The sequence below is a fragment of the Rhinopithecus roxellana genome, chromosome 12 (assembly GCF_007565055.1).
Source record: "Rhinopithecus roxellana isolate Shanxi Qingling chromosome 12, ASM756505v1, whole genome shotgun sequence".
Taxonomy (NCBI): domain Eukaryota; kingdom Metazoa; phylum Chordata; class Mammalia; order Primates; family Cercopithecidae; genus Rhinopithecus; species Rhinopithecus roxellana.
The window spans coordinates 40693468-40719235 of NC_044560.1; the positions used below are offsets into that span (position 1 = coordinate 40693468).

The 25768-nt window shown below is 40.7% G+C and overlaps 1 protein-coding gene across 1 annotated transcript in view; it reads left to right on the plus strand.

Annotated features, from left to right (window-relative positions):
- Positions 1-22234, plus strand: part of WLS (Wnt ligand secretion mediator) — a 135174-nt gene extending 112940 nt beyond the window's left edge. Inside the window, exon 12 of the mRNA XM_030913308.1 lies at positions 21941-22234. Within this exon, the coding sequence (XP_030769168.1) occupies positions 21941-22062 (122 nt within the window). The 3' untranslated portion in view covers positions 22063-22234. The remainder of the gene's footprint in view (positions 1-21940) is intronic.
- The last annotated feature ends 3534 nt before the right edge of the window (positions 22235-25768 follow it).

Consider the following 25768-nt stretch of genomic DNA (forward strand, 5'->3'; position numbering starts at 1 on the left):
AGTGGATTGGTTCCAATTGCTAGAGAATTTACAAATATATATTCACCTGAGGCCAGAAAAACCTCCTTTGGCCTAGGCCTCTCTCCTTTGTCAAACTCTCTCCACGAGTGTGCATGTGCGCACACAGACACACACAGAATTTAACAGCAGTGATGTGTGTTGTAATATGTAACTTTGTAAGTTACATATTTCCCCCCCAATACCACCTTCTCAGTCACAGAGTAGAGATCTTACTTCATGAGTAAAGAAGTGAGACTCAGAGAGGTGAAGTGAACTGTGCAAGGTCACCTATTACAGTGCCCGAGTTGGAACGAAAGGAATTTCAGTCTCTGAACTTCAGTGTCTTTCCAGTAGCATATTTGCAGCAGAAGAGTCAAGAATGTTGTGAGCTGTAACTCTCACTAGAACCAAATGACCTTATTGGGAGATGTTAGTCCGGTCTTAAAAACAAGCTCTTCACCTCCATGAATGGCAAGTGTCTGCCCTCTTCAGGCCAAATCGAGAATGTCATCTATCACTGAGCAAATCCTCAGAACCCAAGTCAGACTTTGGATTATAGCTTTTCAGTAAGTTCTGGTCCTGGCTCTGTCTCTAACTCTTGCTCTGGGACCCTCACGGAAGCTACCCACCTCCTCTACCTCACCCGAATGAGATGATTTATGAAGTTCTCAGCAGCCCTGATTCTACGCCTCATAAGGGAGAGTAGGTGTTCATGGCATCCTATAGCAATGGTAGACGCCTGAGGCAGATCTGCTGTGAGCCATGTGCTGGCATCGCAGGGGTGGTTTATTAATCTCATTTATTATTTGGACAGCCCCTTCTTATAACTTACATCCTTGCCTCTTCTGAGGCTCTAAGCTCCCCAAGGTGGCTCCTGTATCCAGAAACCCTTTGGCCTTCCCTCCCAGTTAAGCAAGATCTCTCTTCAACTCAGGGATGCTGAGAGATTGAAAGTGAACGACACACAGAAACAGCCCAGACAGGAGTTCTTTCTATAGCACTGTGCTTGGCTAACTTTCTTTACACGGAGTGGGCAGGATTTTTAAAACAGCATTTGTGCCTTTTAGCCTGAGCTCCTCCTAAAAGCAAACTCTGGGACAAGGATTTGTGTGCAAGTAGCTGGCTTGAAAGGTGATTCCAGGAAGCACTGAGGTGGCATGGAGAAGTGAGGCTGAGAAGAAGGGAATGCAAAGAACAGCCACCAAGGTGCACTGCCAGGGGCTCTGCCAAGCTGTGAGGAACACGCTGCAGAGTTGTCTCCTGGGGCAGAGGAAGCTGTGAGAGAGAGTCACTCACTCACTCCCACCCTTTGCAGGTAGAGGGCCACCCCCAGGCTCTTAGCTCCTTGGAACTAGGGCCAGCTTGAGGAATATGGGTGAGGCACCCATAGCCTCTGCTAAATTGTTTTTAATCTAGTCTCAAAAACAGAATGGTCCTATTGCAGAAACTGCAAAAATACATGAAAGAGTGAAGAAAAACATGTAAACTTTTTACAATTACTCTATCCAGAGAAATACTGTTAAAATGTCAGTATGTTCTTACACAAGTTTTTCCATATATATGCAGATTTATATAAATTAAGATTGTATTAGACATAGAAAATAAATTTCTGGACAGTTATATAACCTGCCCTTTTCACAATATATCTAGGAAATCTTTCTATGTTATTATGTTGTCTACTATAACATGATTTTAATGACTTTACTATTATAGTCTCTAATAAGGATGGTTCATAATTTTTACTCGACATTTCAGTGGTTTGCAAAGTTTGACTATCACAATATATGTTTAAATGAGCATCCTTGGATAGAAATCTTTTTTGTACATCACTGATTATTGCCTAGTATCAATCCTTAAGAGCTACTGGGTTAAAGATCAATTATTCATTCAATGAGCATATGTTGAACATCTAATTTTGGGCCAGGTGCTACTTTTTTTTTTTTTTTTTTCTGAGATGGAGTCTTGCTCTGTCACCCAGGCTGGAGTGCAGTGGCACGATCTAGGCTAACTACAACCTCCACCTCCTGGGTTCAAGTGATTCTCCTGCTTCAGCCTCCTGAGTAGTTGGGATTACAGGCGTCTGCCACCATGCCCAGCTAATTTTTTGTTTTAAGTAGAGATGGGGTTTCACCATGTTGGCCAGGCTAGTCTCAAACTCCTGACCTTGTGATTTGCCCACCTTGGCCTCCCAAAGTGCTGGGATTACAGGCATGAGCCACTGTGCCCAGCCGGGCCAGGTGCTATTCTAAGCATCTGGGCAGATCAGTAAATAATGTCCCTATCATCGTGAAGTATATTGATGTGGTAAAGGAAGGTGGGAGGGAGGAGGTAATAGGTAGTACAGTGATAGCAATGAAGGCTACACAGAAAAGCATTTATCATGGACACCTGTAAGCATACAGAGCCCTCCAGAAGTGTGCCAACAGCAGAATGAGAGAGCCTGTGGCTCTGCATCCTCACTGACACTATGTAGGTTTGAAATTTCCAACTTCAAGATGTAGAAGTTGAATTTTGCATTTAGTTCACTACCAGTAACAGTGAGCATGTTTCATGTTCCTATGACTTGGTATTTTTAGGTTGTCAGTTCAGATTCTTTACCATTTTCTTGAGAGTCTGATTTAGTATATTTAGCCTTTGCCTGTTACATGGGTGGCTCAACTTTTCTCCATTTGTCACTAGCTTTTATTTTGATTTGGATGTTTACCAGGATATAGAGCTTTTTAATTTCTATGTAGTCAACCTGTACATTTTTTTATAGTTTCTAGTTTTGCTTTCATGCTTAAAGAAATATCCCCTAAGATAATAGGTCACCCATATTTTTTCTAGTTTTAAAAACTCCCTTTTTTAGTTTTTTTTTAAACTCATCAATTCATATAGAATTTGTTTCCTAGCTGGAAGATCAATTAAACATTTTTTCCAGATGGTTATCCTAGCATGATTTTTTGGATCATAATTGGGAAGGAAAGGATCTAGCAAGCTGGGAGATCATGTCACTGGGTGACCCCCAGAGCAGTGGTGAGGCTTGGGTGTCGGAGCCATCCCATCCACACATGGTGCCAGAAGGCTCCAACAAGACCCAGAAGCTCCCCAAGAACTCATCTCCGACTGCCAGTGAGGGTCCTGTCTGTGGCAAAGAAATGTGCCATCGGGGGAAGATGAACTTTCACTGCAGCACAGAGGAAACACGAGAGCTGCAGGCAGGGGCTCAGTGAGCCGAGGAAGAAGTCAGTGGCACTGGCTGCCTGGCCAGGGTCCCTGGAGCTCCCAGGGAGCTGCCCTCCAAAGCAGTCTGCTCCTCTGTGCCACAGTGCAGAGGAAAGGTGTCTGGGGCCAGAAGCTGATGGCTGTATTGACTGGATGACAAACAGGGACCGCATGAGCCTCCTGTTGGCAAAAGAGAACGTGTGTGATGAGGCTGTATAATGGACAGCAGAAGGCCTTGGCTAGGGCTCTAATGTTACCCCTAATTGCTGTGTGTTCTTGGCCAAGCTATAGTACCTCTCTGGGTCTAGAGTTATCAAACTACATGTTTTTTTAAAAGTTACACTATGTTTAGCAGCATTCATTGGCTGGGAAGAATACTGGGTAAGGATCCACTCTAGATGTCATGGTTTGCAGTACAAGCTGCAGTTGTACAGATAGTTTGGGAGTGTGTACAATATACTAGCTTGATGCAGAGGAGTGAGTGTAGGGGCAGTGGGAAATATGATTAGAGAAAACGGAGAAAGGAGGAAAAGCAGGGATAGTGGAAGGGAGGGAGGAAGGAAGGAAACTGAAAATAAATTGAGAAGAAATGGAACCAAGATTTTTTGTGAGTTGAATGCCTGACAGTCATTCTAACCTACACAAAGGTAAGTGGGAGGGGTCAGGACCGGTCGTACAGGTACATGGCAATCTTTTATTTCCCTAACTGACTCAGGACGGACAGTTCTGTCAGGCTTCAAAATTAAAACCACCCTTGCCCACAATTAATTAGTCACAGCTATTTGCTGCCCTCTGCTGGCCAAGATAAACAATGGCTACATTGCAAAAGAGTTTTATCTTGAAAGAAATAGATTCAGCCACCCAACAACTGTTTATAGAGCACCTATTAAGTACCAGGCACTGTTCTAACACAGATCAGTAACCAACATAGACAAAGACTCCTGCCTTCATGAGGCTTAACAGCAACAACAATATCTAGCGTGTAGAATCCTTGCTACGGATGTGCCAGGTAGGATTTTAATCACTTGATATTGATCAGCTTCTTTAATCCTTAAGTGAATCCTATGAGGTAGGTGCAGTTGTTGGCACAGAGAGGTTGGGTGATTTCCCTGAGGTCACACAGCTTGGAAGTAACAGCCTGGTTCAACTCAGCCAATTTAGCTCCTGCTGTGCCTGTCACCAGTGAGTTCTGATAGATGCATTGCCCTTCCTGCCCAAAATTTTGTATAGATGGAGCCATTATTATACGGAAAAGCAAAAACACTGGTCTTCTGGCTCAGCCACTGTGTGACCGTGAGCCTGGCCTTACCCCGTGTGGTTGTCAGAGGAGTCATCCATCCCTGTCCTCTTCCTCCCTCCCTGATGCTGGCCCTGGGACAGGAGGGTCAAGGAAGCCAAAGAAGGCCTGAATCTCCAAGCTGCTGCTCCTGGTCCCTGTTGTAAGGTCCTGTGAGCCCTGCATCTCCAGCTCAGCGTTAATGGGCAGGGAGCAACCTGGAAGTTAATGAAGAAATGAGGGACTTCCCTGTTAGGGTGAGTGCTCTGGGACAAAGGGACAACCTACAGCAGGAGGACTTCGGGACAGCTGCAGGGGAGAGCTGGCAGCTCCCAACCAGGAGGTGCAGAGCTTGCTGACCTCCAGGGTGAGCCATACAAAAAATGCCAGCGACTGCTGCCAGGAGGGAGAGGGTGGAAGACTAGTGGAAGAGAGCAGCAAGGGAGTCCCTGGAATTGTTTAGAAGCCCTTGATTGCTATTTGTTAATTTTTTTTTTAATGTCTAACCTCATACAAAAATTTTAACTTTATAAGGAGAGAAAAACATATTTTAAAGTTTCATTTGAAAATGCCTTCAGAAATTTGTTTTTTTAAAAAAAATTTAAAACAGTATTTCCCCCCTCATAACAAATGTCCAAGCAACAACAAGAGTAATAGCTGCTCTTTACAAAGCACTGATAATGTGCCAGCACTGCACAGCAGTCACAGGATATAGGTACTTTCATTTATACCAATTACCAATGAGCATGCTGGAGCTCAGAGAGGTTGAGTGACTTGCCCTGCGTCACACAGCCGGCACTCAAGGCTGTGCCCGACTGACTTCATTATCACCACCCTATACATTGTCTCAAAGGGAGGGAATCTTAAACTGAGTGAATTGGCTCTAGGCCCCAGGGACTGCCTAGTGAATAATGGCAAATTCCTAGTGTCATGCCAAGAAGCAGGGGCAATTTATTCTTGGGTTTGTCTGACCACACAGCAGAGGTTCCAGCTTCATTACTGGGGTTCTAGGCATGTGTGTTGGTGCAATTTGGAAGCAACAGATCTTCTTTGTGTCCCTGAGAGGGAGAGTGAAGCCACCTCTCGCATGATCTGGATTTGCCATCCTGGAGCAGCCATAACCCCAAGGAGCCCCAGAGGGACCTCCTGAAAAGCGGTCACTGCGTTGAAACCCAAGGTGCAGCCCATGTCCGGGTGTGGTGGGGTGGGGGGGTGTATCACTATTTTCAAAGACGGAGACCCAGGGAAAGACGCCTGTCACAGGCCACACAGTGGCTGTAGACCAGCATTGTGAGAAGATCCCAGGCCTTACAATCCAAGCTTAGTTCTACCTGCAGTCCAGCACTGCGCTGAGCCTTCTATGACTGCCCCAGAGCAAACCAAGTATCCCCCTCCCAGGCCCACCACTGAGGTCACTCCAGCCTGTACCTGCCCAATTAGGGCTGCTTCACACCTACGTGGCACCCCCAAAGGGGGTTCTGTGTTCTTGCTTTACCCTATTCCAGAAGGTATAAGCCCATGGTGTGATAACCGGAAGTTTTGCTAAGGCACAAATTTGAATTTTGCCCACTTCTGGGATGGGGCTCTGAGCAAGTCCCTCAGCCTTGGGGGGCTGGCTAGGGGGATAAAGGGGACCAGTGGCCAGTCTATCATCTGGTCAGTTTAGTCTGCACCAGTCGTTGCCTGTCACCTAGGTCTCAGAAGTCACATTCAGCATGAAAGGGATCAAAACGAGGAGCCAGCTCTGTGCCACAATTTCTTCACCCTCAGAAATGAGGATTATGCCACTTAGCATTGCTGTTGGGAACATATGAATTAGGACATGCTTGGCATATAGTAAGTTTTGAAAAGTGATCTATCATTGTCTTTGCCATCATCATCATGATAGATCCTTGACACCTGTGGAATATATATAGCCCATGACTTTCTTGAATCCCCCAAATGACAAATAAGGAATTTTTATATTGGCTCCTAAATTTCTCCAAATGACACATTTCAGCTATAGAATCCAGTGTTTTCTGTATATATCCTCCTTATGCCACAAGTTAACCAGTAGTTGGCAGTCTCCAAGTCCCCTCTATCTTTCCAGCCCTCCGATCCTCACCCTATCCCAAGCTGAGACCTTGGCCCAGAGCCCCAGCCTGGCAGTAGGCATGATTCAGATTTGTTCCACAGCAAAACTGCCAGTTATCACCCCATGGGCTCGCTCCATCTGCAGTCACTGAAGACAAGAAAGTTGAATCTGTGGATGCCAGAGGGTCCACTACAGGTTTCTCAAGGTGTGTTTCACAGGATCCTGGTTCTGTTGAGCGATTGCAGTCAGGGGTTTGTTGTTGAGCCATCAAATACATTTGGGGAGCATTGGGTTTTTAAGCACATTTCTTTCTGAGGAGGTCTCAGTCTTTAACATGCCACCTTTCTGAATCTGAGGCATGGGATGTGCTCTTTCTCAAAAGCATTTTATCATTCTGTTCCCTTTCACTGCAGGACAGCTGGTGGGATTTGGTGTCTTGTAGCAAGGCTTTTCAAGACTTTCCCTGCACACAGTTCACCTGGGATCGTATTATAAAGTGCAGTTTCTTACTCGGAAGGTCTTGGGAAGGGCCTGAGATGATGCATTTCTAACATGCTCCCTGGAGGTGCTGATGCGGCCACTCCACACACCAGACTTGAACAGTGAGGCTTGGGGCAGTATTTCTAAGAGATGTGTCTGCCAAGACTCCTACCCAAGGGGCTCCCATGCCATCCCTTTTACAGCCCTAACACCTGCCAAAGTGCTTGGACCATATGAAAAACAGACTTGGCCAGAAGCTGGAGTGGAGGCTCATAAGGGCAGAATTTCTGTCTGTTTGGTTCCCAGGTATATTTCCAGAAACTAGAACTGTGCCTGGAACACAGAGTGGCTCAGTAATTACCTGGGGAATGAGTACATTACTAGGGTCATTCAGCAAAGAGATGCCCTTTTCCAGGCATTTTCTGAAACATCACTGTTCTGAGTGGTGGTGGATTTGAGTCCAGGACTTCTGCAAACTCACCAAAGGCTTTTAAAACCATCCAAAGCATCTCTTTCTCAGACTCCTAAATCTGACTCAACAACCTATCTATAAGGCCTCCACCTATAAGGATATGGATGTTTTTATGGCCAGCTTTAGCCAATATGGTCTCAGAGTGACAGATGAAGAGAGAAGGCTTCCTGTGGTGGGACTAAGGAGCATGGGCCTCAGGCTGATCAGTGTCCCCAGAATGAAGCACTTTCTTTAAGATGGGGCCAAGGTATTCCAAGCCAAGTTCATGGGCAACTAACTAAATGAGGTGCATGGATTCGGCCTCAACCTTGTTCTGATGCTCTCACTGCCAACCTAGGCAGGGAGCCAAATTCCTTGCTCTTTAACAGTTTGTTTGTCTGTTTGCTTTGATCCAAGAGGACAGGAAGAGAAGATATTTGTTTCCATGGTAATTGCTTGGAATGAGTCTTAAGTAGAGGGGCCTGAAGGTCAAGTCTTCTCATTAGGTTTCCACCTTCCAGGAACTTAAAATCTTCTTAAGAATCAAGGTTCCCAATACATGAACTGTGCAGTCAGTGACCAAGGGGAGGTACAAGGACACTTTTCAGTAACTCCTGAGTGGGGGCAATTGAGAGGGCTTCCCAGAGGACTGAAAATGAGCCAAGTCTTGAAATAGTTGGATAAAAGGTGAGGGGAAGGGAAGAGTATGAGGGTGTGGAGATGCAACTTCACAAGCATTATTTGGGAGGCAAAGACTAAAGTAGCCTGTTTAGCAGAGAGTCTGGGGCGCAGTGAGTAGAAAAGCAATTTGGAACCAGAGTGTACACAGCACTGAATGTCAGGCCATGGAGGCTGGACACCTAGGCCCATTCATCAGAACTAGAGCCTGAGAAGTAGGTGGGACCCACACATTTTGCTTTTGGGTTCAGGCAACCACGGGGAGACAGCCTCCTGAATGAAGGCAAGAGTAGACTGCTGAATTGGTAGAGAATGAGAGGGTCCAGCTAGTAGGTACTGTTGTACAGCTGGTGCACTGCACAAGAGCACCTGGCCAGGAGAGCAGCAAGTAAGGACAGAAATACAGTTCTCACTCCTCTCATCAATCTACACACCCTAGCATGGGCTGCCTTCTCCCAGAGGGACTTCTCTGTCCACAGAGACATCTGCACGGGCTGGTGCTGACCCAGTTGGCTCAAGCCACAGCCAGAGAATGTTTTCTCCTTGTGGCCAAGGCATTTTCTTAGAGCAATGAATACTGTACATTCCAAGAGTGTCCCAAGGAGGGCACTGCTTAGCTTTGAACAGAACGATAAAGCACTGCATGCACGGTTCTGAGAACGCAGTTAGTACAAGAGCAAGCCAGTTTTCTGCTCCTGCTGGCTGTTAGAACAAGGGAGTAAATGGTTTGAAATAGTACACTTCAACTGAATTCAACTAAATCTTCTGGCAAGGTAGGTCAGCCCCCCAAGCAGGACATGCACAAGAACAGAGCATCTCATCCGCAGCCCTAAAGATCCTAATGTTTGGACAGCAATCATCTGACCTGTGGGTTTGGGTGGAGACCTGCATGCTTCATACAGTATCCAAATGTTTCCCAACCCACCAGCAAACATCATATATATGTAGAGAGTCAAAGGACTGTTAGAGATGATGCTTCTCAATAGGGGCACACTGGCATTTAGGGTGCATTTGTCTCACACATTGGAGGATATTTAGCCAGCAGGGTCCCCCAGTCCTTGTGACAACCAAAAAAATCCCTCCTCCATGTTTAAATGCTCCATTGGAAAGGTTGAATCCAAATGAGAACTGAGCAGCCCCTCTCTACAGAAAAAAACAGGCCCAGTGATTTGTCCAGGGCCACAAGGCTGGGGAAGAAATAAACAAGAATTAGCACCCAAGTTGCCCACTCCTTACCACTTGTCACCAGCTTCCCCACCAGTGTGGTCATTCTTTCTCCCAGCCCTGGTTATTCTCTAGGTTTCTGCATTGAAACCACAGAACATTCTAGAACCAAGTGATGTAGGTTCATCTATGGTCCCCAAAGGCTTATATAAAGCTGTCCTAGCTCAGGCTACTATAACAAAAATACTATAGACAAAGTGGCTTAAACAACAGACATTTAATTCCTATAGTTCAGGAGACTGGAAGTCTTAAGACCATGATCAAGATTAATCTAGACATGAATTCCTTATATTATATTTTCATTTATGTTACTTTTTGATGATATTTGTGTAGTTGATTTACCAGTGTTTTCTTTTTTAATGGGTACTTTTTGTGTCTTAAAAAAATTCTTTAAATAAATTCCAAGATTATAAAAATATTCTAAATTTCTTCAAAAAGTTTTAAGCCTTTGCCTTCCATATTTAAGATTTTGTTCCATCAAAAATTTTTGTATATAAGAGAACAAGGAACTTCTTTAATTTTTTTCCTATATGGATAACTAATGCTCTCAGCACCATTTATTGAATAAGCCACTCATGATCTATAACACAATATCCTTTATCAAGCAAATATATATACACATACATATACATACACAAATATATATATACACATACATATATACACACACATATATACATATATATATAGAGAGAGAGAGAGAGAGAGAGAGAGAGACAGAGAGAGAGAGACAGATCTTTGGGGGTTTCTTAGTCTGTTCCATTGACTAATTTGATTATCCTTACCTCAAAACCATACTGTTTTAATTACTTTAGCTTTTCAATAAGGCTTGCAATATAGAAAAGCACATTCCTTCATCCTGCTTGTCCTCAGAATGTCTTGGTTCTTCTTGGACATTTGATTTTTTATTTAATGCAATAATAATGTCACTAAAATTACTGAGACTTTTATTTTCTTTGCAGAAAAATTTTAGACCATTGTTTTATTTAATGATTATAAGGCTATGTAGGTTTTCTATTTATTCTTCAACTGGTTTCACAAGTTATATTTTTCTGGGCACTTTAAATTGTTTCCAGTGTATAGACATAAAGTAGTGTAGATGATTCTTACTATCTCTTTTGGCACTTAAAGTATTTTTTAAACTTAATTTTAAATTAAATTTTTAAAAAATCTTTTTAAAATTTAATTTTGCCTATCTGTAAATATGTTCCTTTGTTCATACATATTTATATCTTCACTTTTCTCAAGCTTACTAATCTATTTTTAACAGTCTTTTTAAAGAACTTTGATTTGGTAGTTCTTCTCTATTTTATCTTTAATTTGTTATACTAATTTATGCTCCTTACTGTATTATATTCCTTTTTTTACTTTTTGTGTTGTGTTTCAATGCAAATTCAGTTGATTCAATGATTTCCCCACCATCAATTTAGGATTTGGTTTTCTTAGTTCTGATAACTCTGTTATCAATTCTTCATTTATATTCCATTTTCCAGAAGTTTGTTGCTAGTGTCTCATCTCATATTTTGCCCATCCTTGTGGGTTTATATGATTGTTTAAAATCCCTTTGCTGTTGTTTTAATAAGTTTGGGGAAGGGAGTAAAATTAGCTGTATGTGTTCAATATATTATCTTTATTTGGAACCTATATGATTATTGATCCTTCTTTCTTATTTATCATCTTTTTTTCCCTGTGCTACAGTCTAATTTCTTCAACTCTATTTTCTACTTTACTAATTCCTTCTTCTGCTGTTTCAATAATAACCTTTTTCATTTCTATAAGTTATGTTTAAGTCTTTTTCCAATCTACCATTTAACTTTTTATAGTCTAGCATTGCATGCTTATTTCTATGACTTCATATTTTTGAATGAATTTTATAATAATTATTATACATTTCAAATATTATCATTCTAATATTTAAAGTTATTAGAAGTAGAAGTCTGGCATACCTCATCTCTTCTACCTCTTGCTTATAGTGGTTTGCTTTCTTGTGTGTTTGATTATATTTCATTGATCATATATTATTGAGTGCTCATATATTATTGCTTAATCCATGGAAATCTAAGGACCCAAATTGAGGAAGCTTTTCTCTCAAGAGGAGATTTGTTTTTGTTGAGAGCCAGAGGGTTACCCACCTATAAAAACTTTAGCTCACTGCTGGGATCCCAGGCTTAATCTCTCCATCTTATTAGCTGGCTTTTGATTGCAGTTTTAACATCAGCATTTGCCAGCAGGGCAATCCTGCCTTCCTATACTTAGCACTTAATTGCGTTCAGGTCTTTTCTGGGAGTGAAGGTGGTAGTGCAAAAGTAGTATATAACTTCTTGCAAGCCCAGGAATAAAATTAAAAGTATGCTTTGTCACGTTGTCTTTATTTTATAGCACTAAACATTTCATAATATTTCATTCCTCATAGTACCAGAAGTGCTCTTTAATACTATCATATTGAATTCTACTAACATGGGCCCCTCCAGTCATTACCATTTCTTTCCCTAATATATATATATTTGGCCTTTTTCTGAGTCCATGGTATCTTTAGTGTGCCAATTTTCCCCATGATAAGAAAATCTCTCAATTTTTTACTATTCGTTGACTTCTGTTTTGCTTTCCACAGAGAATAAACTTACAGCCTTCAGCTGTACATTATGGTCACCACTAGTTCCCTGTGCTATTAAATTACAATTAATTAAAACTAAGTAGAATTAAAATTCAGTTATCAGGGAAAAAAAAGTCTCAAAAGAAGAATCCAAGAGTTTCAGTTCAGCATTTGATGAATTCCGTTAAGGCCAGTGAACTACTCTTTGAGCTCATTGCCCACCTCAGTCCAGTCACCCACAGTGGAGTGGGAAGGGGTCATCTGGTATAGATGCCCACTGGGGGCTGGGTGGCTGCAGCGGGTGCACTGCCTTAGAGGTGGGAGGGACACAGTGGTAGGCATTTTTAATATCCTCTATGACCACATTTGGATTTTAGGACCATCCTTGACATAAACGTTATTCCTGTTTTAGATCTCTTTTAAGAGATGAAGAAACTGAAAATCTGAGAAATGAAATGAGCTACCCAAAGCTACACAGATACCAAGTAGAAAAGACAGGATTCCTTTTCCAATAAGCTGGGATTATTCAAATTTCAAATGAATTGAGACCAGGCATCCAGAGTTCCAGTTTTCCCTGTTCTAACATATAGGATGATGCTTCACAAGCCACTATGACATGAGACTCCTGCCCCACCCGCAGCACAGAGCTATAGTCAGGAACAGTGAGAGAATGGATGGGAAAGAGCTCTGGAATGCATGAATACTGTACACATATAAGGATTGTAGTCCCCATTTTAAAGACTAATAAAAGACCCATTGACTCAAGACTGTGAGCAGGCTATCATGAGCTTTTTGGCCTCAGAATTGTCCCTAGCTGGTGATTCATCTCATCTCCTGGGGAGCTGGCCTTCTGCCACACTGGGGATAATGCTTCTCTTCTGCACTGTATCCACCTCAGAACCTGAGATGTGTCCTGCAGACCCGGGTCTGAATCCCTATGCTGCCGCTTCCACCGTTGTGCCCATGATGGGGTAGATTACCCATGTGTCTCATTTCCCTTCTGTGTAACATATGGATAATAAAAAAAAGCCCCTGCCTTACAGGTTTGCCATGAGGATCAAATACAATAAAGCATGTAAAACGTAGGAAAGTGCCTGGCATATGAGAGATTCACAGTAAATGGAAGATAATGTTTTTGTCCCCTTTCTCTCTCAGAGTGAGGTACAGTTAAAAGGTACTTTCACGTGTATTTCCTCAGTTAATCTCCTGTGCTATCCTGCCAGGTAAGTATTGTTATTCTCATATTGCAGATGAGGATACTAAGGCACACAGAGATTGAGCTGACTGGCTTAAGGTCACATGGTTAGTAAGTGGCAGAGTTGGGACTTGAAGCAATGTCTTCTCATTGCAGACCCTAATTTCTTGTCACTCTATCTATCCTCTTACCCTCCAGCTGTTAAACATCTTTTTGCTCTCTGACAATAAAAAACCATTCTGAGGAAAAGATAAATTGCCACATTGTGTTAATAGAAAAAAAAAATCTAGCTATTCAACAATGGAGGATAGTTGAACAATGGTACAGCCATAAAATACAGTATTAGGAAGCAACTAAAAATTATATACAAAAGGATATATTTAAGACAATGAAGATTATTCACAATGTAGTAATTAAAAACAGCTGACTAAAATATGTATAATTGTCTTATTTTCATGAATAAATGGAAAGACACTGACATATTAATCAATACCAACATATTAATAATAACTTAAATAGTATGAGTGAGGATTATTTGATCATTTTCTTTATGCTAATCTGTATTTTCTAACTTTAAGAGCTTTTAAATTTAAAAGCAGAAAACATTGGAATATACACATTCAAATGTATACCTTACTGAAACCAACTTAAAGTCTATTTAGTTCTTTTAAGGGAATTTCCCTTGACAGGATCCAAAGCACATTGTTTTATAATGGGGTCCGTATTTGCTCTGAGGAACTGACCTCGTGTTGCAGGACATTAAGCATCTCTGGTCCTGGATACTTTATACCAGTAGCCTCTACACACACACACACACACACAGACATTGTGACAAACACATGCACACATGTTTCCAGGTGCCCCTTGGGTGGGGAAGTGGGAAGCAGCCTGTCTATGCAAAAGAAGCACTCAGCTGCCTACACTGAAATGTCTGCCACCATTGAACAGTGAGCAGCAGGTACCTAGATTTGCAAGGAACACATTTCTGGAATGGAATTTTGATTGCTTTCCCTCCAATAACAGTACACTTTCCCAGCTGTTGCTCTGTAGGGGTCCCAGACCTGAAGAACACTGGTCTGGTGTCTTATGTCTTGCCCAGAGATGCTGCCTTTATCCTCCAAACTTCCCTTAGGAACAGTCAAGCTGCAGAGGTCACACACACCGGGGAATTCTGAGAACACTATCACCCAGGCCCACGAGGGCTCCCTTAGGCCTCCCTCGCTGTACCCTCTGCCCAGCCAGCCTCGGCATCTCCCCAGGAGCACTCACTGCTAACTCCCCTCCTGGCCATTGTATCCAGCTGCCTTGCACTATCATTTATTTCTTTATGAATGGCTCTAAGTGCCTTTTAATAATCCATTCCAGAGTGTATATATTATGGATGTATCTACGTCTTAAATACAGAGCATTGCTATAGGAGTTACTGTTAGTTGTTTTTGGCTGTGATTCTTCCTAGTCCTAACTCCACACCAAGGAATTCTGGAATGTCAGAGCCATGTACTTACCTGGTTTTTCATATGAAGACTTTGATTGCAGTGACCAATGTTACTTAAGTCATTATTCTGAAAGAAAATAGAAAAGTGATTATGTATCACCATCCTTTCTCCTTTCGGATCCCTCACACCCTCCCACGAATCCTGTGCCCTTTCCTTTTTGGAGCCCAGGTCATTCCTTTTTCTTCTTTTCTCCTGACATGTCTGTCCACTCATCTGGTGTTAGGTGTACAGTACTGACATGTTTTCCCTGGATGCAGCCCAGAACCCAGTCCTGTCTTTCTGTCCCTTATTTCTAGCAGTTCATGCATGTTCTGGCTCTCTTAATATGAGGCCAAAATCACTCACACCCCTCACCTTCTAAGAAATACGTATTTTGTGTATTTCCCAGTTTTACGTGGTAGGTAGTTTCTTAGTAAACCTTGAGCAGAGTTCAGAGAGAAAATCAAGATGCCTTTTTCATTTGGGCTTTGGACTTCCTGGAAAGCCAAGGACCTTCTAACAGTGATTTCTGCCTTTGTTTCATAGTTTGAAATTTTCGAAGTTGCCACTCAAAACCATTTCCTTCTTTCTGGATTCTTTTTCTACAATGAGGTACACCTTGGTGACAGCTTTGTGGCATACAAAACTAGACTTTCCATTAAGAGTGACTGAACTGAGTGAAATTTAGCAAATTGTGTCTATTTTTATAAATATCTGTTTTAAAACAATTAAGTAGCATAAAAACCAGTAGTACTAAACAATGCAAAAGGGCTATGTAAAGTATAAGCACTCAGGTTAGATGTCTTTTTCCAAAATCTCGCATTGTTACCTCTCACAAGGGCAGTATACGATTAGATAAACTAATTATGCTGCTTCAACAGATCAGAGAAAGCAAAACTCCCCGACTCCTGACTTTCCTCCAACTTTTCTGTCAATAAATTAGAAAAGAGAGAATAGACATTAATAAAGGGTAGATCAGACATCTAACCTCATTAAACATGCTGGTCTGGATAAATTAGAGCTGAAGAGAATGGGATCGTGTAGACATATCAACTATGCACAGGCAGTGACCGCCTAAGACTTCACAGAGCAGGACAGGTAACAAAGAACCAGAGATAGGAGGTTGCAATCCCTGCAATCCTAAATTTTATTTTATTGAGACAGGGGTCTTGCTTTTTTGCCCAGGTTGTAGTGCACAGGCATGATCATGGCTACCTGCATCCCCGGCCATCCTCCCACCTCAGCCTCCTGAGTAGCTGGGGCTACAGGCATGCACCACCACACCTGGCTATTTTTTTATTATTATTTTTAGTAGAGATGAGGTCTCCCTATGTTTCCCTGGCTGGTCTTGATCAAACTCCTGGGCTCAAGAGATCCTCCTACCTCAGCATCCCAAAGTGCTGCGATTATAGGTGCAAGCCATTGCACCAGCCTGCAATCCTGAATTTTAAAATACAGAAGGTGAACTTACAAACCTGACAGCAAAAGCAGGCAAGGAGCTAGGAGGGATCCTGGACACCCACAGTCCCAGTAGAGCTGGGTTTAGGGATCATATGATATTGCACCTACAAAGGAGAAATACCCTCCAAGTTTTCACTGATTGTAGCGCTCAACATGAGTCATCAGTGGGATGCGGCTGCTCAGAGCAAATGTGATATTCAGCTGCGTTAATGGAACTATTATGTTTCCAAAAGAGAGCACAATGACCTCCCTGGACTTTGCATAACTAGCTAAGTCTAAAATACTGAGTCATCTCCACCGATAATGGTAGTGATGATTCTCAGAACCATTTTGTATGAAGAGTTTCATGTGACATTTCTCCTGGGCAACAGGGTCTGCACTTAGATTTTGCTTTTTTTTTAAATCACAAACACTGCAGGGCCCCGAGAGACAGACGCTGTGCACTTTATTCTTAATCAAACACTACATCAAGGAATGTTCATTTTTTTTCCCTACTGATTCTCTACTGTGCCTCAAGGTGGGACTCTTCAACTGTCTGGATAGTTCTGGGCCCTTGAGCCAGTGTGGCTTCCTGGGTGTGGGCCCTGTGACAGAGGTAGGGCATGTCTTATGAAGAAACCTCTGTGAGCTCAGCCAGTCAGCCAAGTCAAGGAGGAAAAGTGCCCCCCTGCCCCCAGCACCCTATTTTTCAGTTCAATTTAAGGCAGATTTTCTAACAATCAGGGCTGTTTAAAAACAAAATGAGCTGCTCTGGGAAGGAGCAAGTTCTTCGTTTTTGGCAGTGCCCAAGCAGCATGTGGGTGACCCACTGAATACTGCTGTGGATTAAGGAAAGGCTTGGCAGGGATGATGCTGGGCGTGCCTCCAAACCTGACTCTGTGCTCCTATGCTCAGACCACCCCGGTCTCTTCTGATAAGACTTCCCAAATACCTCGCTTTTCCTCGTTTGGAGTTAGTAGCCCCCTACAAACTACAATTATAGGATTCTGAATCCATTTTAAAGTAAAATGGATTATTTATCCTCTTATCTCTCTCCATCACCACCAGTACAGCCTCCAATCACTCAGCTCTGACCACTTGAATCCATAAGAAGAGAAAGACTGTATTATTTTGTCTTTCTAGCTTTCCTGGTCCATTAGAAGGACACTGCAGTGCTCCCTCTTTAATCCCTTTAGCTTTTTGGCAAAGCAGCGGGAAAAAACACCTTATGAGGAATGTGAACAGATCACAAGGGGAGCCAACTTGTGATTGTTCTTCCTCACTCACCTGCTTCCCAGTCAGCTCAGTCCAAATCCTTTTGAAGCAAGCGTATGAATTGTTGCTAATTTAGGGCAATTACAGGATTTACAGATTAAACATATCCCCACTGGTTTCCCTAGCAACCGTCTTTGAATCACAGGATGAGATAAAACTATTGTTCTAGTTAATAGAGTTTGATGTTCAGAGAAGTCCAGCCATGTAATTCACAGAGGTATGCACCCTGGTGGGAGCAGAAAGAGTGCTAGGCAGGGAGGCAGCAGACCTCCGTGCAGGTTCCGGTCCTCTGGGGTCAGATCCAGAACAGGAACATATCTCAAGACACTGGTGACAGTGCCCCCAGCAAAAAAAAAAAAAAAAAAAAAAAAAAAAAAAGGTTCGGAGCACTGCCAGGGAAGAAAGATGCAGATGTTTCTAAATGAGTGAAAACATTAGCCACAGAATAATCGAAGGCAAGGGGACTACTTGGACAAAGCCAAGACACGATGAAGTCAGGTGCAGGGCCCACTCCTCCAGCTGCCAGACCAGGCATTCAAGCCACCTTGGGCAATGCACATTATTAAGTGACCAGACCTGGGTGGGGTCTGGGAAGGTCAGCTGGCAAGACAGGCATACGAGTTTTGGCTTTTTACCTGCATAATAAGATGCTTGGGTTACATTTCAAAGCCCATTCCAACTCTTCTGGGTAGTAGAGCTTCTCTGATTCTGAACAAATTGAGAAATAGTCGTATTTCAGCAAATACAGATGAATACAGCACCTTTATTGGTTGTTGAGTAGGAGCCCTGAAAGTGGACCTGCAACAGATGACCTTCAAAATGATACCCCAGCTGGGTCTGGACCTCCACGCGAGGAGAATTGAGTCTGTGGTGCAGAAACATGGAGGTCAGATGCATGCCTCAAATCGATGAATTCTAGAGACCAAGAAGAGAGACATCAACCTGCAGATCCTGGGCTGGGATTCAACTGTTCTTCCCATAGGAAAGCAGAAGCAATGAAAAAGGCGTCTCAACCTGTGCACAGTCAGCCTAAACAAGAGAGCCCACCGTTTAGGATCCTTCTCCAACCTCCCTAAGAAGAGAAGTCATTCTTTCCCTTGGGGGGAAGTAAAAGAGGGAGGGGAAGGAAATAATTTCCCAGTTCCCTAGAGGACAGAAAGTCCTGTTATACGCTGGGAAGAATGTTTCCTCTAACACAGGGAGGAGTGTGTTGAATGAAATACCAAAGACATGTAGCTGGCCCACAGTAGATACTCCTTACTTGCCCTTGCTTCCCAGAAAACACAAGTCTAACCACCTACACCTCTGTGTGCAGAGAGTCTGCAGAACCCAGCAGCCATAACGAAGGCATCTACCACCACCTACACAAATATAGTTCAAAGTCCCTTGGAAAATTAAAATCAACAGTAAGATATTGGATTTCCCATAACAGCTAAGTACAATGAACATATTAAGTTATTGAATTTTAAGGGCATATTTTTTGTTTCCCAGTATTTCTTGCTGTAACTATGAAGTTTTATCATTTTCCTTGTTAAAGGAAGAGAAAATGTGTTTATAAGCATGTATTTTGCAAAGCCCGTTGCAGCCAGTCTTTAACTTTCACCATGGGGAGATTCACCCCCAATTCATGAAGTTTCTAGATTTCTTGTGCAGTATCTCAGAGTTCCTCATTTAATAAGCAGCATCTTAATCATACCAAACCCTGTCTTATATTTGGACAGTGAACATATACATATTTGTTTAAGGGTCACAGAGGGAAGACAACACTCTCAGGAACACACTGGAGTAAGTGGTTGAATTGGATTCAGCCCTGCAACCCTTCTGTCTCTGTGATGCTTCATGTGCTCCTAGGGGGACTGAGCTTCAGGTTCTTTCTTTCCAGACATTCCCATTCCCCTCTACAAGGTAACTGAGTTCCTGGAGTAAGAAGACACCAATAAAACCTTTCTAGGGTGGCCTCGTTTCTTCAAAGAGCAAACGAAAAATATTTCTCTTCTGATAGGTTGCTGATGCCTGTAATAATAATAATAGCAAATATGATGAACATTTATTGGCCCCTGACTCTCTGCCAGGCATGGTGCTAGGTGCTTTGTATTATTTCATTTCTTCTTCACAACAACCCGTGAGGCATTGATTATCATCATCCCCATGTTACTGTTAACTGAAGAATCACAAGGTTCAGAAACTTGGAGAGGAGAGCTTTATTTCTTACAAAGGGTTACAGCCTGCAGGGTGGCCATCCTGGTAGGCTGGGAAGCATAGCCTCCAGCAGAGACCAAAAGCAGGCACTTCAAGGGAGAGAGGGGTAAAGCAGGAATTTATGCTGAACTATTTGGCCAAGTATACATATTCAACAGGTTACAGGGGGCAATAAATATTTAGGAAGTGAGGAATGCTTGCATACATAGCAAGCAAACATGCATGTTGCATGTGTCCCATGTTCACTGTGGGGTGGAGACTTATCAGTGCTTGTTTAACTGCTAGAGTGAAAGAAAACACCTTATGGCAGTTAGAACATAGTTTATTCCTTAAGAGTAAGGGTGTGTGACTTCATTCTTACCTGGCACAGCCTTAAGTCCTGTTTATAATATGGTATCTTATTGCCACAAAGAGTCCATTCCGTCAGCCTTATGATCTCTGTTTTGACGTTACAGAAGAGAAAAATGAGGCTTGGAGACTCTCAAGTACCTTTGTGTGCAGTCTCACAACGGGAAAGTGGTGATACTTTTGCCAGTTTAGACAATTCAATTTTAAATTCTAAATGTAAAACCTTTGCCTCCCACCTACCCATTCCCCCTCCTCCTCAAAGTTGAAGATTTATTATATTTAAGGGAACTCTATTATGTGTTTGCATATTCCTTAAGGGTTTGAGTTTAGGGGTCATTCACACCTGATTTATTCTTTGCTGTCTGTCCTTAGGAAGAAATGAGAGTTTGGGGTGTTATAGAACAGCTGGGAGAAGGTGGAATTTTGGAACCTGTGGACACTCTGGGAAGGAAAGACAATAGGCTGCTTCTCTGCACCCCTCCCCAGGCCAGCTCCAGGCTGACATATTGGAAAGAGCAGCAGAAAGGAGCCAGGGGACCGGGATCCTCAACTAACTTGTGGATCCTCAACTAATATGTGAGCTTAGCCCCTAGACTTTCAGTCTCTGGCTGCAGTTTCCTGCACTGTAACACAAACAGGTTAGAATTGATGAATGTCAAGTTTCCTCTGAGTTTTCAGTCTAGGTAATTCAATTCCACATTTACTAGAGAAACTGCTGGGAAAAACTGTTTTCTCTGAGAACTTTTTCTGCTTATTTAGCAAATGTTTATATAGTGTTTACAAGTAACTACTGTATACTCTCCTAAGAACTTTATGTACACCAACTTATCTAATCCTCACAATAGACCTATGTGGTATTGTAGGTAGTGATATTATCCTGTTATAGGTAACAGCACAGAAGCATGTGGTGATTTGCTCAAGGTCCCACAGTTTGTAAAAGTGAAGCCAAGTTGAATGTACGCAGTCTGGGTCCAGAGTCCATGTCCTTACCTTGATATTATAGTCAGTCCTCTGTATCCGCAGGTTCCGCACCCAACCATGGATTGAAAATATTCTAAAAAATTAAAAATAACAACAATAAAAGTGACACAAATGAAAAAAAAAGTATAACAACTATTTCCATAGCATTTATATTATATTAGGTATTACAGGTAATCTAGAAATTATTTGAAGTATATGGGAGGAGGTGCATACAAATACTATGCAAATACTATGCCATTTTACATAAAGGTCTTGAGTATCTGCGGAGATTGGTGTCCACAAAGGTCCTACAGCCAATCTCCTACAGGTACTGAAGGATGACTAGAGTTTGTTTTTAATCTTATCAACATAGAATTGTGTGTCTGATCAAGTATTCCTCTTTAAGTTGACAACCCAGTTACTTCTCAACTTTATTGCATATACAAGCCCTGGGAGTGTGTGTTTTAGATACTAGGCTCAGCTTTCAGCTTTATTCTGCCTGTCTATTTTTCTTTCATTCTTCACCCTACCAGGTCTTTTTCCTGTCTATGAGTATATCTCTTTGCAGTTCACCAAAACATCCTTTTTGGAAGATGATAAGACATTTTAAAAAATAATAAAAACAAATTTAAAGATGATTCAACGATACAAGTTGGGAATCCTCCTAAATGGCTTGCTGTATCCCCCAGTGCCTGTGCTGAGCTTTCACAGAATTTGGGAGAGAAAGTGGGGATAAGGGGGGCAGTTCTATCTTAAGATGAACTAGATGCACGTTCTCAACAAGGATGGCAGTGCTGCTCGGGAGGTGTTGGAAAATTGGTTGAATGTGGAGGAATTGATTTTCACAATAATTGGGGGAGGAGGTGCTATTGAGATTTACTGGGCAAGGGAGAAATCTGCAAATGTCCCAAAATGAAGGAGACAGTCCTAAACAAATTTCAAACACTCCACTAGAAATTTATGTAGGTAAAAATTTTTATAGTTACCTGAGCCTTGGTCCTAAACTCCATGTTACATATTTTTTTAAAGGATATTTTGCATGGTTTTAAAATATACTGAATTTTTCAGGAATGCAACTCCCATGTAAATCGAGGGAAGATTGTGCTTTGTTTGTTTCGGAACTTTATCAAGAATTGTTCAGCACTTCGAAATATTCCTTCATCAATGACAACGCAGCTTCTGGTATTTGAGTCAACAAGGCAACACACGTTTATCAGCTTTTCATTTGCAGTTGTCACAGTCACATTGATTGTACTTGTATACGCACACAAATATGCTCATTTAGCCTTTATCTCAAAATGTTAAATACAAGGAAAAAGTGTCAACAATAAATATGCTTTGAGTATTGTCTTACTTCTCTTACATCCATATTAACTCCATGTAAGTAGAAGAAAACATCGGCCAACTTTATCGTGTCTCTAGTGTAGTCATGCCTGAACATTTCCAGGTTGAAAAACATATTTTGTTACAAATTACTTTTTATTTATTTATCCTCCATGTAACAGGATACTGTATTGTTTTCTAAATCTTTAGATTATCTATAATTTTTTTCAGGATAGAAAAAGGAATATTGCAAATATATGTATTTAAAATGGCAGTGTTGCATCTGATAGGTTGAGAACCACTAGCTAAGCCTTCAAAGGTGCATGTTCCCAGCACATGTAATGGCCTTCTTCAACTGTATGATTCCCAGCTAAATACAGCCATTTGAGACGTACTAAGGCAGTGCAGAATTGTGGGGCCAAGATCAGAAAGAAAATCTCCAAAAAATTTGGACCATAGTAGATATAAGCTAAAAATTAATTTTTACAAAGGTAATTGTAAAATGCCCATATGCTTGGAAGTTTTAAAACTACTTGCAAATTTCAAAAACCCCTCACAATTAGTATTTTAAAATAGTTGAAACTAATTAAATGTAAACATTGATAATATCAAAACTTGTGGGATATAGCTAAACCATACTTAGAATAAAATTTACAGCCTGAAATGCATGTAATAAAAGAAGGTTGAAATCAATAGTTTTAGTATACCACCCAAGATTTTAGAAGAGGAAAGGCAAATTAAATAAAAAAGACAGGCGAGGGAGGTAAAAAATTAAAACAGAAAAAAATTAATGAAATATAATACAGATGACAATAAAGAGAATCAGTAGGCCAAAAGTTTGTTCATTAAAAAGTACAATAAGATTGATAAACTGGCAAGACTGATCAAGAAAAAGAAAATAAACCAAAAGCAAGAGCCAGAGCAAGCGAGCAAGACAGCAAGAGCAAATTACCCATTATCAAAAATAAAAAGGGTCGGGCACAGTGGTTCACACCTGTAATCCCAACACTTTGGGAGGCCAAAACAGGATCACTTGAACTCAGGAGTTTGAGACCAGGCTGAGCAACATAATGAGATCTCATTTCTACAAAAAATAAAATAAATATCCAGGCATGGTGGTGCACACTTGTAGTCCCAACTACTCAGGAGGCTGAGGTAGGAGGATTGCTTGAGCCTGAGTAGTCGAGGCTGCTGTGAGCTCTGGTTGCACCACTACACTCCAGCCTGGGCAACAGAGTGAGACCCTGTCTCAATAAATACATAAATAAATAAAAAGGGGGATATCATCACAGACTACAAAATTTCATCACAGATGCTACAAAGTTAATATGAGGATAACATGAACAATTTTATGCCAATAAACTTGAATTTTTACATATTATGGACAAATTTCTTTAAAAGCACAACTTACTAAAATCGATACAAGAAGAAATAGAGTATATGAATAATCTATGAATATTTTTTAAATTTTATATTCAATTCTGTTCCCACAAAGAAAAGTTGGGCTTCACTGGTAAATGTTACCAAACATATGAGAAAGAAATAGAACAATTACACAGAGTATTCTAGAGAATAGGGAAAAAGGGGAAATTTTCCAATTTGTTTTATAAAGTTCTATAGTTTTGGCACCATCAACTTGATACCAAAGAAATTACAGTCAATATTACTTACAAACATAGATGCAAATATTCTAAAAGGAATATTAGCAAACTCAATACAACAATATATAAAAGGTGCAATTGATAGAAACGAAGTTGGATAATTTCTAGAAATGCAAGACTAGTTTACCATTGGAAAAGTCAGGCAGGGTAATTCACTGTATTAACACCATGAAAGATAAAAACTGCTGACATCTCAATAGGTTAAAAAATATTTAATTAAATTCAACATCTATTCATGAAAAAAGACTAAGAACTAGGAAAGGAAGATAATTTCTTTAATTTCATCAGGGCCATGTAAAAAGCCAGCATCATAATAAATGGTGAAATGTTGAATGCTTTCTCTCTGAGACTAGGAACAAGACAAGTATGCCCAGAATCACCACTTCTTCACAGTATTCTAATGGAAATCCTAGTAATTACAACAATAACAGAAATTAAACCAAGGGTATAAGGAATAGAAAGAGATAAAACTATGATTGTTTGCAAATGTTATTTGTATATGCAAAGAAAATCCATAATAATTACAATTAAAGTATCATAAATAATAAGTGAGCTTTGCAAGGTTGCCAGATGCAAGGTCAAGATATGAAATCAATACCAGCATTAAAAATTAGAAAATAAAAATTTAAAGCAGATATCATTTCATAGTAGCAACAAAACTACCAAATACTTTTGAATAAATCTAACAAAATATGTAGAAAACCTCTGCACAGAAAATAATGTATGTTGAGAGAAATTACTGAAGACCTACATAAATAGAGAAATACCCCATCTTGGAAGAATGAAGAAAACTCTATGAATCATAAACTCCATTATATGCAATCTCCATTAAAATCACAGCAGTATTTTTTAATAAAAAATTCTGAGCAGCTTCTAAAATATATATGGAAATACAAAGGACTGTAAATAGCCTAAAGCCTAAGGACTTACTCCATCAGATATCAACACTTATAGGTAATTAAACTACAGTAATTAAGACAGTGTGATATTGATGTAAGGGTGGAAAAATAGACTACAGAAGAGAGTTTTCAAACAGATCCACACATACTTGTACATTCAATCTTGCAAGCTGGCACTGTAGAGCAGTAGAGAAAGGATCATTCAGTAAATAGTGCTCAGTCTACTGAGTAACTGTTTGGGGAGAAAAAGAGAAACTTGATTATGTTACACCACACATAAAAATCAATTCTCAGTGCGTGGTAGCTCTAAATGTAAAGAGTAAAATAATAAAGCTTCTATAAGATAAAATAAGAAAATATCTTCATGATGTGAGGCTACAGAAAAAATTTATTAAATGACACAAAGATAACTAACAATAGAGGAAAATATTGATAAATAGGACTATATTACATTAAGAGCTTTTGTTCATTAAATGACATTATTAAAAGAAGGGGAAAAGTAAGCCAAAGAGTGGAAGATATTTGCAACACATGTAAATGTGAGCAACTTGTGTGCAAAACACATGAAAAACTTGTACAAACTGATAAAAATACAGACAATTCAAGATGCCTCCTGTACAAAAAAGAGGATACCAAATAGCTAATATACCTATGAAAGGTGCTCAACCTCATTAGTAATCAAGAAAATACAAATTGAAATAAACACCGTGACCCAGCAATTCCATTCCTAGGCCTATACCAACAGAAGTGCAAGCACATGCGGACAAAAAGATATTTATAAGAGTGTTGATAACAGCCTTATTTGTGATGGTCCCCAAATGGAAGCAACTGAAATGTCCATTCATAGTAGAAATTGTGGTATACTCATTTAGTGAAATACCATATAGCAATCATGATGAATAAAACTATACAATGTGAACAAATTTTACAAACATTATTTTGAGCACAGAAATTCAACATTAAAAAATATATACTGTGATGATATATAAATGATTCCACTTACATAAGGTCAA